This window comes from Chiloscyllium plagiosum, chromosome 9 (genome assembly GCF_004010195.1).
Source record: "Chiloscyllium plagiosum isolate BGI_BamShark_2017 chromosome 9, ASM401019v2, whole genome shotgun sequence".
NCBI lineage: Eukaryota > Metazoa > Chordata > Chondrichthyes > Orectolobiformes > Hemiscylliidae > Chiloscyllium > Chiloscyllium plagiosum.
This window is the reverse complement of record NC_057718.1, coordinates 22,607,677-22,625,783: the sequence shown is the minus strand read 5'-3', so window position 1 is coordinate 22,625,783 and position 18,107 is coordinate 22,607,677. Positions and strand designations below refer to the sequence as shown.

At 43.3% G+C, this 18,107-nt stretch overlaps 1 protein-coding gene across 1 annotated transcript in view; it reads right to left on the bottom strand.

Annotated features, from left to right (window-relative positions):
• ryr2a (ryanodine receptor 2a (cardiac)) overlaps nucleotides 1-18,107 on the bottom strand; it is a 749,067-nt gene that overhangs the window by 186,740 nt on the left and 544,220 nt on the right. Inside the window, exons 48-51 of the mRNA XM_043695572.1 lie at nucleotides 12,879-13,099; nucleotides 11,346-11,436; nucleotides 4,050-4,190; nucleotides 272-435 (exon numbers count right to left, since the gene is read on the bottom strand). Coding sequence (XP_043551507.1) covers nucleotides 272-435; nucleotides 4,050-4,190; nucleotides 11,346-11,436; nucleotides 12,879-13,099 — 617 coding nt within the window. The remainder of the gene's footprint in view (nucleotides 1-271; nucleotides 436-4,049; nucleotides 4,191-11,345; nucleotides 11,437-12,878; nucleotides 13,100-18,107) is intronic.

The window sequence follows — 18,107 nt, the reverse complement described above, 5'->3', positions numbered from 1 at the left end:
CGCAAGTTTTGCACTTCTTGCTGTTGCAGGGGAAGGTGCCGGGAGTGGAGGTTGGGTTGGTGGGGGGTGTGGACCTGACGAGGGTGTCGCAGAGGGAGTGATCTCTCCGGAACACTAATAGGGGTGGGGAGGGAAATATATCGCTGGTGGTGGGGTCTGTTTGGAGGTGGCGGAAATGACGGAGGATGGGATAAATGGCCTACATCAGCTCCTATCTATTACAACATTAAGTTTCAATAAAGAGAAGTGATCAAAATCTGCCCAATCAAACCTTAACGTATCTACAGGTTGCGGGTTGAAATTTCCTTCGGTATCCACTGACGATTGTTTCTCCATCATTGCCACATAATTGGATTCCATGTAATCTGGAGGTAGGGCTCCAGCAACAGCATTCAAACAAGGCAAAGCTAACTTAAATAACTCTGGTTCATACTTCTGCAGAAAAACGGGAGAAATCAAAAGCAGCCATTAGATCATTGCCTGAAAATACAACACCTGCATCCTTTCTGTTTTGCTCCTTTATTTCCCTACATCCTTTCTATTTCGCTCTGACACTATTTCTGACAAGGCTCAAAAAAGTGAATCTCTAAAGGAATACAACCTGCAATTTCATTTGCAACATGATTTATTTTCATTCATGTGCGGCAACACTGACTAGGCCAGGATTTACTACCCACCCCTAGTTCCCTTCAGAAGGTGGTGGTGAGCTGTCTTCACAAATTGTACTGCAGTCCATTTGGTGTAGGTAGATCCACAATATGATTACAGAGGGATTTCCAGGATTTTGACCCATTGACACTGCTTACACAGGTAGACGATCCTTTATCCAAAGTTCCAAAATCTGAAAAGCTCCGAAATCCAAAGGTTTTCTTGTGAAGTTGTTTTTATCTCATTAACAAGGTTGTTTGGCATGCAAACAGTTAACCCAAGTTAACACCCACTTGATGCGTGTCATTCAGATGCAACATGTGGGGGCATGGCCCAGCATAGATAGGAGAAAGTGAGGACTGCAGATGATGGAGACCAGAGTTGAAAAATGTGGTGCTGGAAAAACACAACAGGCCAGGCAGCATCCGAGGAGCAGGAGAATCGACGTTTCGGACATAAGCCCTTCTTCAGGAATGAGATTAGATTACTTACAGTGTGGAAACAGGCCCTTCGACCCAACAAGCCCACAATTGCAGGTCAAGAGGGCGGTGCGGAATCCTGGGGTTGGGACTGAGATAAGGTGGCGGGGGGGGGGAGATGAAGGCCTGGATTCTCTCTCAAGGCCTGTTTTAGTTAGTACGTCTGCTCCTCCAGTAAGATTTTTAAAACTTTCACCATCAAACTGTTACTTATTTTGAAAAACTCCAAATTCCAAAAAACAGCTGGTTCCCAACGATTTCGGATAAAGGATCGTCTACCTGTATTTCCAACTCAAGATGGCTGAGTGGCTTAGAAGGTTCTTGCAGGTGTGCTGTTCACATGTATCTGCTGTCCTTGTCCTTCTATATGTAAGTGGTCATGGGTGCTGTCTAAGGATCTTTGGTGAATTTGGTGTAGATCGTACACACTGAAGCTACTGTGCATCAGGGGTGGACTGACAGAATAGTTTCAGATGCAGAGCAGTCAATTGGACTGTTTTGTCCTTGATGGTGTCAAGCTTAAAATGATTTTGGAGCTGTCCTCATCCAGTAAAGTGAAAAGTATTCTATCAGGCTCCTGATTAGTGCCTTATGGGTCATTGACAGGCTCTGGTCAGTCAGAAGATTAGATTAGATTAGATTAGATTACTTTACAGTGTGGAAACAGGCCCTTCGGCCCAACAAGTCCACACCGACCCGCCGAAGCGCACCCACCCAGACCCATTCCCCTACATTTACCCCTGCACCTAACACTACAGGCAATTTAGCATGGCCAATTCACCTAATCTGCACATTTTGGAGTGTGGGAGGAAACCGGAGCAGCCGGAGGAAACCCACACAGACACGGGGAGAATGTGCAAACTCCACACAGTCAGTCACCTGAGGCAGGAATTGAACCCGGGTCTCTGGCGCTGTGAGGCAGCAGTGCTAACCACTGTGCCACCGTGCCGCCCACTAAGATGAGTTAGTCTTAGCAGGATTCCTGGCTTCTGATCCACTATGACTAGAACAGTTCAATTTCTAGTCAATGTTAGCTCCAATGATGCTGGTTGTGGGGATTCAGTAATGATAACACCATTGAATGACGAGAGATAATGGTTAGATTCTCTCTTGTTTGACGCATATGTTGCTTGGCATTTATGTGGTGTGAATGTTAGCTGCGATTTATAAAAATATAGAGACCGTTCCCATTATTTCTCTTCGTTTTAGGTGGAACTGAGTTGAGTTTAGGGTGAGTGAATTTTAAAATGCTTCATGGTTTAAAGAGAAGAGAGCAAATGCAGATGTTTGGTAGATGACCTATAAGATAACTTAACTTAATTACTAATCTGAGGAACACTGTTGACAATTAGACACCATGTGTTACAATACCCAGGGCTGGTTGGATATTGAGTTTGGCAATCAAGGGAGGACCAATGTAATCAGCCAACTACAAAGAACAATGATTTAAAAAATGACATAACAGTAGTTTTGACTGGTTTTGGTAGGTGTGGAGTGACTTTCGAAGCTTTGGGATTGGCTGCTGTTTTTTAGTCTCTCTATTTTTCGATCCAATTAAAGAACTGTTGAATGTTCTGAGAAAAGAGTCCCAGTCTGTAAGAAATAAGTAAATATTTCTTGAAGTCTACTGAAATTGTTCACATTCACCAGTGACTTCAAAAATGGATCTGCAATTACATCCCTGGGAACAACCCATTATCTAAGGATTGCATGAAGACTTGGCATTCATCATTTGAAACTATTTAAACTCACTAACAAATTACAATTCTTTTATTTTCTTTCAATTTATCCCTTAAACATATCTCTGTCTATCTGTCTATGTGACAGTGGGGGTCATGTTCAAAGAATATTGAGTTTAAATCACAAATATTAATTAATGACCTTGTTTTGCTTTATCGTGCTAAAGTAACAGAATTAATTATAATTTTTTTTTTGTTTAAGTTATAAGCTTGGAATCCAAAATCTGTTGTTTGTAAAGTCTGGTTAGAAACAACTAGTCAACTTTATTAAATATTTTAATTTCACTGTGCTGCAAATTCTGTGATAGAAATGCTGACTTGGTGTGGCTTGCTCTTCCTGGTTATAATAAAACCAAAACTGAATATTGGCCAGGCTTTCTTGCATTTAGAAATAGACTGCTTCAGAGTGAGGGGTCACAAATGGTGATGAACATTGTGCATGTCATCAATGAACATCCAGACTTCAGATCTAATAGTAGAAGGAAGGTCATTGATGAAGTAGCTGAAGACAGTTGGAGTGAGGATTTCAGCAGAGATGTCATGGAGCAGAGATTATAGACCTCTAACAACTATAACCACCTTCTTTTGTGCTAGGCATGATTCTAATCTGTGGATTTCCTGATTTCCAATTATTCTAGCCTTGCAACAAAGGGAAGGATGTGACTTTGAGTGAGACGCCCTCCACATTCTGATGCTAAGTTCCTCAATCAGGCAGTGTGCCTTTCAATGAGGAAGACCTGACCACCTACTGACATAAGATGACTATTTGGACACGATTTTACCTGTTGTTCACATGATATGCTAACAAATGGGCTACGGTTCGATTTTTTCAGCAATAAAGAATCAGACCCTTAACGCTTACTAATTGTCCACTTAAAGGCTTCAATTAGCAGCAGGGCAAGGACTGTGATCCCATTCAGATAGAACATAGTTCTGCTGGAGACGGAATGGCTGTAAGCATTCAGATATGCCACCATTGTGCCCAATTAAATGCCCTACCCACTCAAAAGCTTGCCAACAGAGAGAGCAGGAGATTTAACCACCTATATAATTTATTATAATTATTAAGTAAAAGGGAATGGGTCTGCTATTTTAAATTGTTTTCAGAACTATAAGACCATTTAGACTTTAATAAAGAAAATAAAGCATTGTTGGTAGATAATGAAATAGAAAGAAAAGGTACCTTCTGGGACAAGGCATCAAAAATCCCCCAGAACAACTTCCTGGAGAGATGAAGTTCCTCTTCTGAAGTTGTTCCAAAGCTACCCCAACCTCCAGGGAGACAGTAATACTTCCAACACCTTTCATAGTGATTAGTCAATAACTGGAAGAGGAAGATGATAAGCCAGTTACTGGACCAAAATTACTTTTCAAGAAATGACATTGATCATATTTCATTAGACAATGTGTACCATTCCCAGAAAAGGCACACAATGTAACCTGCAGAACTTTAATAACTTCATGGATTGAAAGAACCAGCAAAGAAAAACTATTACACACAGAACGAATCAGCAATAACTGTTTCTGGAATAAACTATTTCCCGAGATGAAAGGAATTGAATTGAAGGAATTGAAATCAACATGCTAACTAAACATCCCTAGGAAGGAGGAGAAATTAAGGACTGCAGATGCTGGAGATCAGAGTCGAGAGTGTGGTGCTGGAAAAGCACAGCCGGTCAGGCAGCATCTGAGGAGCAGGAGAATCGATGTTTCTGGCATAAGCCCTTCATTGGGAATGAGGCTTGTGGGTCGGTGCTGAGAGATAAATGGGAGGGGAGTAGGGTTGGGGGGAGTAGCTGGGAAAGCGATAGGTGGATGAAGGTGAGAAAGAAAGTGATAGGTCAGAGGACGCAGTGATGGATGGGTCCAAAGATGGTGCCGAGTTGGAGGCTTGGGAATGGGATAATGTGGGGTGGAGGGTGTGGGGGGGAGGGGAATGAGGAAGCTGTTGAAATACACATTTATCCTATGTGGTTGCAGGGTCCCAAGGTGAAACATGAGGCGTTCCTCCTCCAGGCATCGGATGGTAACAGTTTGGCGGTGGAGGACACCCAGGACCTGCATGTCCTTGACGGAGTGGGAGGGAGAGGTGAAGTGTTCAGCCACGGGGCGGTGAGGTTAGTGGGTGTGGGTGTCCCAGAGATGTTCTCTGAAATGATCCACAAGAAGGTGTTCTGTCTCCCTGATGTTGAGGAGACCACACTGGGTGCAATGGATGCAGTAGATATCATTGGGAGAGGTGCAGGTAAATTTCTGACAGACATGGAGCCTTGGATGGAGGTGAGGGGAGTGGTGTGGGCACAGGTTTTGCACTTCCTGTGCTGGCAGGGAAACATGCCAGGAGTGTGGTGTGGACCGGTAGGCGGGGGGGGGGGTCGGTGTGGACCTGAAAAGGGAATCGTGAAGGGAATGGTCTTTCTGGAACGCTGTTAGGGATGGGGAGGGAAGTATATCTCTGGTGGTGGGGTCCGTTTGGAGGTGGCGGAAGTGGCAGACGATGATGTGCTGCATGCAGAGGTTGGTGAGGTGGAAGGTGAGGACCGGGGGATTCTCTCCTTGTTGCATTGGGAGCGGTGGGGTTCAAAGGTGGCGGTGCGTGAAGTGGAGGAAATGTGCTGGCGGGCATCATCAACCACGTGGGAAGAGAAGTTGCGATCATGGAAGAAGGAGGCCATCTGGGACTTTCTGAGGTGGAATTGGTCATCCTGGGAACAGATACAGTGGAGGCAGAGGAATTGGGAATAAGGGATGGCGTTTTTACAGGAGTTAGGGTGAGAGGAGGTGTAGTCTAGGTAGCTGTGGGAATTGGTGGGCTTGTGGTATATGAACTAATCTCTGCATCCTCCACCACTTTCGCCACCTCCAAATGGACCCCACCACCAGAGATTTATTTCCCTCCCCACCCCTATCAGCGTTTCGAAAAGACCATTCCCTCTGCGACTACCTCGTCAGGTCCACACCCCCCACCAGTTCACAACCCACTTCTGGCACCTTTCCCCGTCACCGCAGGAAGTGCAAAACCTGCGCCCACACCACTCCCCTCACCTCCGTCCAAGGCCCCGAGGCACATCCATCAGAAATTCACCTGTACCTCTCCCAATGTCATCTACTGCATCCGTTGCACCCAGTGTGGTCTCCTCTACATTGGGGAGACAGGATGCCTTCTTGTGGATCATTTCAGAACATGTCTAGGACACCCGCACCCACCAACCCCACTACCTCATGGCTGAACACTTCACCTCCCCCTCCCACTCCATCAAGGATATGCAGGTCTTGGGCCTCCTCCACCACCAAACCGTTACCACCTGTTGCCTGGAGGAGGAACAACTCATATGTTGCCTTGGGACCCTGCAACCACACAGGATAAGTGTGGATTTCAACAGCTTCCTCATTTCCCCTCCCCCCACATTATTACAGTCCCAAGCCTCCAACTCGGCACCACATCCGGACCTGTCCATCACTGCCCCCTCTGACACATCACCTTCTCCCTTTCCTTCATCCACCTATCGCTTTCCCGGCTACCTCCCCCCAACCCCAACCCCCTCCCATTTATCTCTCAGCATGGACCCACAAGCCTCATTCCTGATGAAGGGCTTATGCCCAAAAATGTTGATTCTCCTGCTCCTTGGATGCTGCCTGACCAGCTGTGCTTTTCCAGCACCACCATCACAATCCCTGGGAAGGAGTAAAAGCAACATAAACAAGCTGTTTCCTGTGAGAGAGTAGGTAACACTGCTGAATAACCTGCTGCCTCATGACCAATGGGCAGTTAAGACTGCCTGCAGAAGGATTGTTTTGAAGTAAAGGGTTAAATTCAGGGTAAGCTGTTTGAAGCAGACAGCTAACACTGAATGTAACAAGGAGCAGGGGAGCTATGTCTGATTTGACAGAAGCTGCAGACTTGAGATCTCCAGAAATGTCATCAATGTTGGGGATGAAAGAATCTAAAGGATCATCAATAATATCACATCACAAACTTGAAAGAGAGAAAATTATATAAGAAAGCAACTTTACAACTCTCTCTTAGCAAAACTTTGAAGAACAACACTGCACAAAAATTGAACCTTGCATACTTCCAGAGACAGACATTACTGGTGGAATCTGTCGAATTTCCATCATTAATTGGGTAATAGCCAAGTTGGGTTGTGCGGCTTAGCTTGCTTACTTGAGGGGTGTTATTTTAGTTGCTTCATGGAATAAAGTTTAAATCATTGGTTCAGTATTTGATTGTCTGAGAGACTTCTTAATAAGTAGCCGAATTAAAGATACCTTGTGGCAACTTACCCACAACACCATCCATCATGAATGCACCATTAGAAGCTGTGTAACAGTGGCAAAGGAAACAGGGGTGAGGTTAGAAGAAGACATTTACACAGCCAGTTGGTGAAATTGGAAATGTTTCACTTAAAAATGAAGTGGAAATAGATTTAATAATACTTCCATATGGGAATCAGGTAAGTTCTCAAGAAAGTAGCCATATTTTCCCTAGGATGGGGGATTGCAAGACGAGGGAGCACATTTTTAAGATGAGAGGAGAAAGATTAAAAAAAGACATAAGGGGCATTTTTTTTTTACACAGAGGGTGGTTCTCATGTGAAATTAGTCTTCTGACAAAGTGATGGATGTGGGTACAATTAAAACATTTAAAAGACGTTTGGATAAGGATGTGAATAGGAATGGTTTGGAGGGATGTGGGCCAGGAACAGGCAGGTGGGACCACTTTAGTTTGGGATTATGTTCGGCATGGACTGGTTGGACCAGAGGGTCTATTTCTGAGCTGCATACCTGTTTGAATCCAAGATTCTATGTGCAGATTTGTGGGTCAAGATCTGGTAAATGAGACCATTGGACAGGTATTTAAACCAGTCAACACAGACATGATGGGCCAAACAGCCTCTTTCTATGTTGTATCATTGAATGGTATGAAGAAAGACCCAGATTATGCCTCTTACCTTTGAAAAAGCACCTAAGCTCTGCTTAACACCTGTACATCTCATACAACAGATTAAAACATCTATATACTGTATCATCTTTCCACCATGAAAGAAATTATATCTCAACATTTTCATCAGCATTAATAAAGATTGAGTTTTCAAACAAATGTACTCCAAATGATAAATATCCAGATTCCTTATTGTTCCTCAATCTTGACAACACATCTCATATTTTTCATGTATCAGTTTTTGTAAACAGAATAGATTAACACAATAGAAATGCTACCAAAATTCAGAAATACTTATTGGCTCGTTTAAATTTGTTCATGAGATATGTGTATCGCTGGCAATGGCAGCGTTGATTTCCCATTTCTAACTGCTGTAGAGAAGGTAGTGATGAGCTGCCCTTCTTCAATTGTTGCAATCCGTGGGCTGTAAGGATAACCACAGTGCTGTTGTGGAGCAGTTCCAGGAGCTTGACCCAGTGACAGTGAAGGAACAGCAATCTAGATCCTGATGAGAGTTTCTGCCTCCAACAAGGTACTTTATTGGAGATGGCACTACTTACATTATCCCTTGTAATGTAAGAAATTGGGCTTGTAGATTGTGGTATTGAAGAATCAAATGAACATTCATTAAAATTAGCTATTATGATACAATGATTACATTCACAGCTTCCTCAATGTCTAGGCAAACATTAAGCTATTAGATTGTAATAGAGCATTGTGCTTCCAGCATACCATGCTTCACAGGTACTTTATACTTCAAGGTCTTACGGTATGATTGACAAAATTGTGAGTTTGTCTCTTCAAAGCATATCACGAGACATAACACAACAGTTCCCAAACAAGATGTTTTGTGATTTGGAGGGGCACCTTCAGTGGTGGTCTTCCCACATACTTGCTGCTTTTGGCTTTCTGGGTAGTCGTGGTCATGGATCTGGAAGGTACTATAGCACAAGCCTTGGTGAATTACTGCAATGCCAATGTGCATCAGTGGTGAAGGGAGTGAATGTTCAAGGTGGTGGATAGGATGCAAATTAAGTGGTTTACACAGTTTTGGATGGAGTCAAGGCATCTTGAGTGTTGCTCGGACTGCAAAAATCCAGGAAATTGGAGAGTATTCCACCACATTCCTAACTTGTGCCTTGTAGATGGTGGACAGCGGAGACAGGAGGTGAATTACTACAGAATTTCTAGCCTTTGACCTGCTCCAGTAGAGACAATATTTATATGGTTGGTCCAGTTCAGATTTTGGTCAATACTAAATCCCAGGATGTTGATAGACAGCTATCCAGCATTGGTAATGTTATTGAACATCGGGGCTAAGGGTTAGGTTCTCTCTTTTTGGAGATGATCATTGCCTGTCATGAATGTTGCTTGCTACTGACTAGCACATGCCTGGATGTTGTCCAGGTCTTGCTGCATTTAGGCACTGACTGCTTCAGTGTCTGAGAAGTCATAAACAGTGCTGGACATTGTGCAAACATCAACAATTATCCTCATTTCTGATCTTATGATGGAAGGAAGGTCATTGATGAAGTAGCTGAAGATGGTTGAACGTGGAACATTACCATGAGGAACTCATGCAGAGATATCCTTGAGCTAAGCGCCCCCATCATTGAGGATGGAGATACTTGTGGAGCCTCATCCTCCTATTGGCAGTTTTATTGCCTATCAGCATTCACAACTGGACGTGGCAAAACTTTACATCTAAGATCTGTTCATAGGTTGTGGAATGCTTAGCCTATTGCAAGTTGTTTCTGGTGTTTGTCATGCAAGGAGGGAAGTAGCCCTGTGTTATGCTTAAACCAATGGACACACAATGCTTGGAGTCACATTAGCGATGTGCATTGAAGATGTTCAGCTCCTTAACGTTAATGGAAATGTACCATTCCTGCAATTGTTGCCATTCTTTGTTCCCTTGAAGAGGTTTAAAATTAATCAAAGCTTACACATTCTGCTGACAATGTAACCAATGATGAAATAATATTCTCCTATTTGCTCTTTTGACAGAGGCATTAAATAATTTAAAATTAATGGGGTAACTTCTACATTAAGGCTGAAAATGTGTTGCTGGAAAAGCGCAGCAGGTCAGGCAGCATCCAGGGAACAGGAGAATCTCCTGAAGAAGGGCTTATGCCCGAAACGTCGATTCTCCTGTTCCCTGGATGCTGCCTGACCTGCTGTGCTTTTCCAGCAACACATTTTCAGCTCTGATCTCCAGCGTCTGCAGACCTCACTTTCTCCTCATAACTTCTACATTAAATCAACAGAAAAATAAATGCCGCAGTACATTAATATTGCCAAATCTTGTTCCTCCACTCAAAATTCCTTTCTAGCTTTAGATCAATGCTGTTTGCAGTTTGCTAATCAAACAACGCAACATGCCTTCCAACATGTTCAACTTTATATCTTTCAAGTGAGGGCTCTTGTGTGCAATGATAGTGTCTGTACCCCTGAGCCAGGAGGCCCGAGTTCAAGTCTCAGTGCTCCAGAAGCTTGTACTAACATCTCTGAACAGGTTGATTAGAAAAATATCTATACCTTTCATGTGCTCTGGCACTTTGTATTTGTTGGCCAGGCATGTTACCATGTACGCTTCTGGTAAAGTGATTTGAGATAAGTGTTAACAGCACACCAAGTTATCCTGCCCACAAAGAATTCCTGACCACCTATGTGTCATATAAGGAAAGTACAGGTATACAATCCTTTATCCGAAATCCTTGGGGCCAGTTGATTTTTTTCGGATTTCAGAATAAATGACATTTTCACAGTGAAATAAAAAAATCCCACCGAGCAGCAGATCCATGTGTGACTAATAGGAGCGCTGAGACACAATTGATGCCTATCAGTGCTGGGTCACGCCGCCATGTCTCATCTGAGTGGGTCAAGTGGGTATGGAGTTGGGTCACCTGTTCGCATGTCAAATATCCTTGTTATGCAGAAAAATACCTCATAAAAGAAACTTCAGATTTTGCAGCTTTTCGGATTTTGGAATTTCGGATAAAGGATTGTGTACCTGTAGAAAGTGTGCACCGGAGCTCCCAATTTCTATGAAATTCAGTTTTGTTCAATGACTTCTTCTGTTTGTCAATTGAAAATAGCAGATGAAGGTGTTGCACATCAGGTAATGATCATGAAATAATTGATGATGGAAAGTGCATTAAGCTCCACATCATCCAAAAATGTAATATAGGGTTAGGTTGGGCGAAGGCAGAACATGTTAGAATCTCATGGACTGAAGACTTATATCTAAAGGTCTCTTCATGGTCTTAGTAACATTTTCATCTGACTGAGGTAATTTGTAACTGACTGCTATTGTGCAATAAATTACATCTTGTTCAAGACAAGAACCTCTTCCCATTAAGACTCAGTTGGTGGCAGCAAACTACCATAGCCATTACCGTGGGTTGGAATCACAAAATCAAACAGGACAGATGGAATATTGTACAGATACATTAAGAATTCCCATGAACACCAAGAACAAGAGCAATAATGAGCTTGAAGAACTTACCACCACGATTCGTCAATACACATACTTACTTTCAGAGGCATTTTTGCATGTTCATTCAGCAGGGGGACATCAAACACCAATCTCCTCAACAAATGCTGCATCATGGATGGTCGTAATTGGCTGTGTAGAAAGGGAATTCTCTCTGATGAAGTAAGAATGTGATTCCTTCTCATACTTACCATGACAGCAATGCAATAATTACATTGTCCTTTTAGACATTACTACATAAACATTCTTATTCTATTCTTTTGAATTGAGAAATCAAATAACGGGCAAACACCCATTTGTTGAGGACACCATCAAGAGAAAATTAAATAAATAATGCAAAAAGTGAACCTGGAAGTTTGATCTGAAAAGATTGGGGCGAAGTTGAAGAAGATCAGAATTCCCTTATGTTTAAGGATTTGAAACGAAATGCAGCAAAGAAAATTATGCTGTGATGATGCAGAACAGAAAGAGAATGTGAAGCATACTTGAAATGTAGGCTGGAATTTCACAACCCCTGGGGTTAAGATGCCAGGTGGGGAAGGTTGTAAAACTAGGTGCTGCTCACAATGTGGTCTCCTCTACATTGGGAAACAAAGCGTAGATTGGGTGGCCACCTCACAGGACACCTACATTCTGTCTGCAAAAAAGACCCTGAACTTACAGGTGCCAGCCACTTCAACACACCACCATGTTCCCTGGCCACCCTGTTCCCTATCTCATGCAGTGCTCCAGCGAAGCTCAGTGCAAGCTGGAATGGCAGCACTTTATTTTCTGCCTGGGGACCCTGCAGCTTTCTGGACTCAATATTGTGTTCAATAACTTTTGGGCTTAAGCTCTCCCATGTTCTTACCCCAACCCCGACACACCAGGCCTCTGCTAACGACATTCCCATTGTTAGCCACTAACAGTCCCCATTAATAGCTATTCTCTTTCCAAAGCTAGGTCATTATCCACTTCTTCTATCCAATTGCCCTTCTCTCTCTTTCGGCTCTATCCCTACCTATCCTTTACTCTTTATCTCCTCTCCTTTCCTTACCTTCTTCATTTAAGCCAACATTCTCCCAGTTACTATCAGTTCTGAAGAAGGGTCATTCAACCTAAAATGTTAACTCTATTTTCTCTCCACAGATACTGCCAGATCTGTTGAGCTTTTCCAGCAATTTCTGTTTTCGTTTCTGACTTACATTATCTGCAATTCATTTGGTTTTTAGCCAATTAATGACTTTGGGGAAAACCCGTCTGCAGAGGCAGGCCCACCTTTGACATTGCTGCAAGGGGCTGAATCATCACTTCAGCCAAAAGATCAGCACTTGGATCAGCACTCACAATAGGAAAAATGTTTGGGCAATAATAACCATCTGAAAGTGAAATAGAAAGGACTTCAGAGCCAGTCCCAGCATGGTGTCATTGGGGATTTATTTAATGTAATGTTGAGTCACTATCTCTGATTGATTTTCCAGCACAACTGAACAGAAAGCAACATTAACTAATGCCAAATATAGAAAGTGATGCAATGCTGTGGATAGCTTGAACCCGAAACATTCAAGTTGTTGTCTTCTTTTCATTTAACTTACCCACAGATTGCTAGTAAGCATTCCTCAATGGCATCCCTCTGAGCCTTAGTGAGGGAGCACCCTTTAGACAGCCTGTAGACAGTGTGCAATAAGGAATCAATAAGAGACGCATGATGTTCAGTACCAGCAAAGAGTGGGGCACACTTGGTTAACAATGGCAGAACAGCAGTGCACAGGTATCGATTCAGTGCCAATGCCATATCTGTAGCACTCAAGGCGGCCTAGAGATTACGAAAAAAAAAACAAACATGTATATACATTTTATCTCTCCAGCAAAAAGGCCCTTAAGTCTAGGCAGACTGAGGAGGTTTAGAAACCCTGCTCAAACACACCCCTAATATCATGCTGAAATGCACATCTTGTTCTGGTTACCAGCCTGTTTGTTTCATGGTGGCTCTGTAGTTGGCACTGTTACCTCACTGCGCCAGGAACGCAGGTTCAATTCAACCTTTGGACAGTTGGCCGTGTGGCGTTTGCACATTCTTCCTGTGTCTGTGTGAGTTTCCTTTGGGTGCTCCGGTTTCCTCCCATAGTCTATAGATGTGCAAGTTAGGTGAATTGGCCATGGTAAATTGCCCATATTGTTCAGGGATATGTAGGCTAGGTGCATTAGGAGAAATGTAGAGTAATAGGGTAGAGGAATAGGTCTGGGAGGGTTGTTCTTTGGAGAGTCAGTATGGACTTATTGGGCTAAATGGCCTGTTTCCACACTGTAGGGATTCTATGATTTCTGTGAGTAAGACTCTACCCATTCTTCCTTAGGTAACCCCAAACATCAGACACTTCACTACTGTAATAACACATCTAATTTGTCGACTATCAATTTCTCTGATTCTAGCAAGTTCTGACCATATGGAACCTGTTTCCAGAATCCCAACCCATTTTTTTTCCAAATCCTTTGTTAATTGGAACAGAAAGAGGGTTTGGATAACGATGCAGGTGATCGATAAGCTGCCATCTATTCATTGATTAACATTTGATTAGACATAAATCATGTGCCATGTCAAAACAGAAAATATACAGCTGTTACACCAATACCTTAGAGTTCCTGCAGGAATCATGATGTGCACAGCATATGGCTGACAGTCAATTGCAAAGGCAACTCTCCAATGTAGTTACAAATATGTTAAGCATTCTAATTTTGCATAAGATTTTTGCTCATGCACTGCAATAATGTGCTGCAGCTCTTCAGCTTACGTAGTCCCAAACTTTATGTTCTGTACTATACTGACTGGGATAATCACCCTCAAATTATAACAGCAATGCAAACTTCCCTCAAGCTGTCACTGGATTACGTAATCCAAGACGATTCACATACATTACAGAGAATCTAACAAGGCACAGACAATTTATAGCAAATGCATTTTTGGGAGTGGACAGCCACAAGAACAAATTCTTAATATGTGCATATGGTAGTTGAGGCTCTACATTACCAAGGTAAATTAACTGGGGCAGACTCCTTGTGTAAATTTAGAACTGATCTTATTGAATGGTTGAGCAGGCTCAAGGGGCTGAATGGCCTATGGGTGTTCCTATTTCTTATGGTCTAACTCAACTGCTATTTCGTAAGTGCCATTCCTCATCCTTGAAAGAGACCAGTTGTGCAAAGGGAAAGTATAATATAAAGACTGATAACTACTGCTAGAGGAGTGTGAGCTGCAGGTAGTGATGGTAATGAAGGGCACTGACCAAAGAAACCAAACGGACTGCCAAGATCACCGCCAGCAGGTGGCAATAGTGACAGAGTGGAACAGACTGAACAGACTTTGGGAAAAACAGTGGCATTGGTAGGAGTGGGGCTGATGGGAAGGGGGTTGGGGGAGGCAGAAAGAAAAAGATTTCTTCAGCCCAATATAATGCACGGGCTACGTTCCATGTACATACAGTCATAGATCCATAGAGATGCACAGCACAGAAACAGACCCTTCAGTCCAACTCGTCCATGCCAACCAGATATCTTAACCTAATCTAGTCCAACTCGTCCATGCCAACCAGATATCTTAACCTAATCTCGTCCCATTTGACAGCACTTGGTGCATATCCTTCTAAACTCTTCCTATTCATATCCAGATGCCTTTTAAGTGTTGCAATTATATCAGCCTCCACCACTTTCTCTGGCAGCTTATTCCATACAAGCACTACCCTTTGCATGAAAAAGTTGCTCCCAGGTCCCTTTTAAATTTTTCCCCTCTCAGCCTAAATTAATGCCCTCTAGTTCTGGACTCCCCCACCCCAGGGAAAACTCCTTGTTTATTTATCCTATCCATACCCCTCTACAAGGTCACCCATCAGCCTCTGCACTCCAGGGAAAACAGCCCCAGTCTATTCAGCCTCTCCCTGCAGCTCAAATCCTCCAACCCTGGCAACATCCTTGTAAATCTTTTCTGAACCTTTTCAAGTTTCATAACTTACTTCCGATAAGAGGGAGACCAGCATTGCACACAATATTCCAAAAGTGGCCTAACCAATGTCCTGTACAGTGCAACATGATCTTCCAACTCCTATACTCAATGCTCTGTCCAATAAAGGGAAGCATACCAAACACCTTCATCACTATCCCATCTACTTGTGAATCCACTTTTAAGGAACTACAAACCTGCACTCCAAAGTCTCTTTGTTCAGCAACACTCCCCAGGACCTTACTATTAATTGTATAAGTCCTGCTCTGATTTGCTTTTCCAAAATGCAGCACCTCACATTTACCTAAATTAAACTTCATCTGCCAATGCTCAGCCCATTGGCTCATCTGATCAAGATCCTGTTGTACTCTGAGGTAACCTTGTTCACTGTCCACTACACCTCCAATTTTGGTGTCATCTGAAAACTTACTAACTATACCTCCAATGTTCACATCCAAATCATTTATATACATAACAAAAAGCATTGGACCCAGCACCAAGCCTTGTGGCACACCACTGGTCACAGGCCTCCAGTCTCAAAAGCAACTCTCCATCACCACCATCCTTTGTTTTCTACCTTTGAGCCAGTTCTGCATCCAAATGGCTAGTTCTCCCTGTATTCCAAGAGACCTAACCTTGCTAACCAGTCTATCATGAGGAACCTTGTCGAACGCCTTACTAATGTCCATATAGATCACATCCACCTCTCTGCCCTCATTAATCCTTTTTGTTACTTCTTCAAAATCCTCAAACAAGTTCGTGAGACATGATTTCCCATGCAAAAAGCCATGTTGACTATCCCTAATTAGGCCTTGCTTTTCCAATTGCATGTAAATCCTGTCCCTCAGGATTCCCTCCAACAACTTGCCCACAACCAAAGTCGGACTTATCCTTACCACCTTTCTTAAATAGTGGCACCACATTAGCCAACCTCCAGTCATCTGACACCTCATCTGTGACTATCGATGATACAAATATCTCAGCAAGGGGCCTAGCAATCACTTCCCTAGCTTCCCAGAGAGTTCTAGGGTACATCTGATGACGTCCTGTGGATTTATCCACCTTTATGCATTTTAAGACATCCAGCACCTCCTCCTCTGTAATATGGACATTTTTCAAGATGTCGCCTTTTATTTCCTCAGATTCTATATCCTCCATCTTTCTCTCCACAGTAAACACTGACGCAAAATGCTCATTTAGTATATCCCCCATCTACTTAAATAATTTCTTGCTTATCTTTAATTTGTCTTTTGGTTTGTGAAGACCTGGCACCAGTAAAATAAAGAATCCCTGCTTCATGACCTTCAATCTGTCTATGTGTTCAAATCTCATGTTACCCTTCAGCGTGTCAATAAGTTTATTTAACACACACAAGCAGCAGTATAGAGTCATAGAGATGTACAGCATTGAATCAGACCCTTCAGCCCAACTCTTCCATGCCAACCAGATATCCCAACCCAATCTAGTCCCAACTGCTAGAACCCGGCCCATATCCCTCCTAAACCCTTCCTATTCATATACCCACCCAGATGCCTTTTAAATGTTGTAATTGTACTAGCTTCCATCACTTCCTCTGGCAGCTCATTCCATACACGTCCCACCCTCTGAGTGAAAAAGTTGCCCCTTAGGTCTCTTTTATATCTTCCCCTCTCACCCTAAACCTATGCCCTCTAGTTCTGGACTCCCTCACCCCAAGGAAAATACTTTGTCTATTTATCCTATTCATGCCCCTCATGATTTTATAAACCTCTACAAGGTCACCCCTCAGCCTCTGACGCTCCAGGGAAAACAGCTCTAGCCTATTCAACCTCTCTCTATAGCTCAAATCCTCCAACCCTGGCAACATTCTTGTAAAACGTTTCTGAATCCTTTCAAGTTTCACAACATCTTTCCAATAGGAAGGAGACCAGAATTGCACGCAATATTCCAACAGTGGCCTAACCAATGACCTGGACAGCCGCAACATGACTTCACAACTCCTGTACTCAATACTCTGACGAATAAAGGAAAGCATACCAAACGCCTTCTTCACTATCCTGTCTGCCTGAAACCCCACTTTTAAGGAGCTATGAACCTGCACTCCAAGGTTTCTCTGTTCAGCATCACTCCTATGACCTTACCATTAAGTGTGTAAGTCCTGCTAAGATTTGCTTTCCGTGGGCGGCACGGTGGCATAGTGGTTAGCACTGCTGCCTCACAGCGCCAGAGACCCGGGTTCAATTCCCGCCTCAGGCGACTGACTGTGTGGAGTTTGCACGTTCTCCCCATGTCTGCGTGGGTTTCCTCCGGGTGCTCCGGTTTCCTCCCACAGTCACAAAGATGTGCAGGGTCAGGTGAATTGGCCATGCTAAATTGCCCGTAGTGTTAGGTAAGGGGTAAATGTAGGGGTATGGGTGGGTTGCGCTTCGGCGGGTCGGTGTGGACTTGTTGGGCTGAAGGGCCTGTTTCCACGCTGTAATGTAATGTAATCTAATCTAATCAAAATGCAGCACCTCACATTTATCTAAATTAAACTCCATCTGCCACTTCTCAGCCCATTGGCCCATCTGATCAAGATCCCATTGTAATCTGAGGTAATCTTCTTCGCTTTGTTATAGAACATAGAACATAGAAGAATACAGCACAGTACAGGCCCTTCGGCCCTCGATGTTGCGTCGATCCAAGCCCACCTAACCTACACTAGCCCACTATCCTCCATATGCCTATCCAATGCCCACTTAAATGCCCATAATGAGGGAGAGTCCACCACTGCCACTGGCAGAGCATTCCATGAACTCACAACTCGCTGAGTAAAGAACCTACCCCAAACATCAGTCCTATACCTACCCCC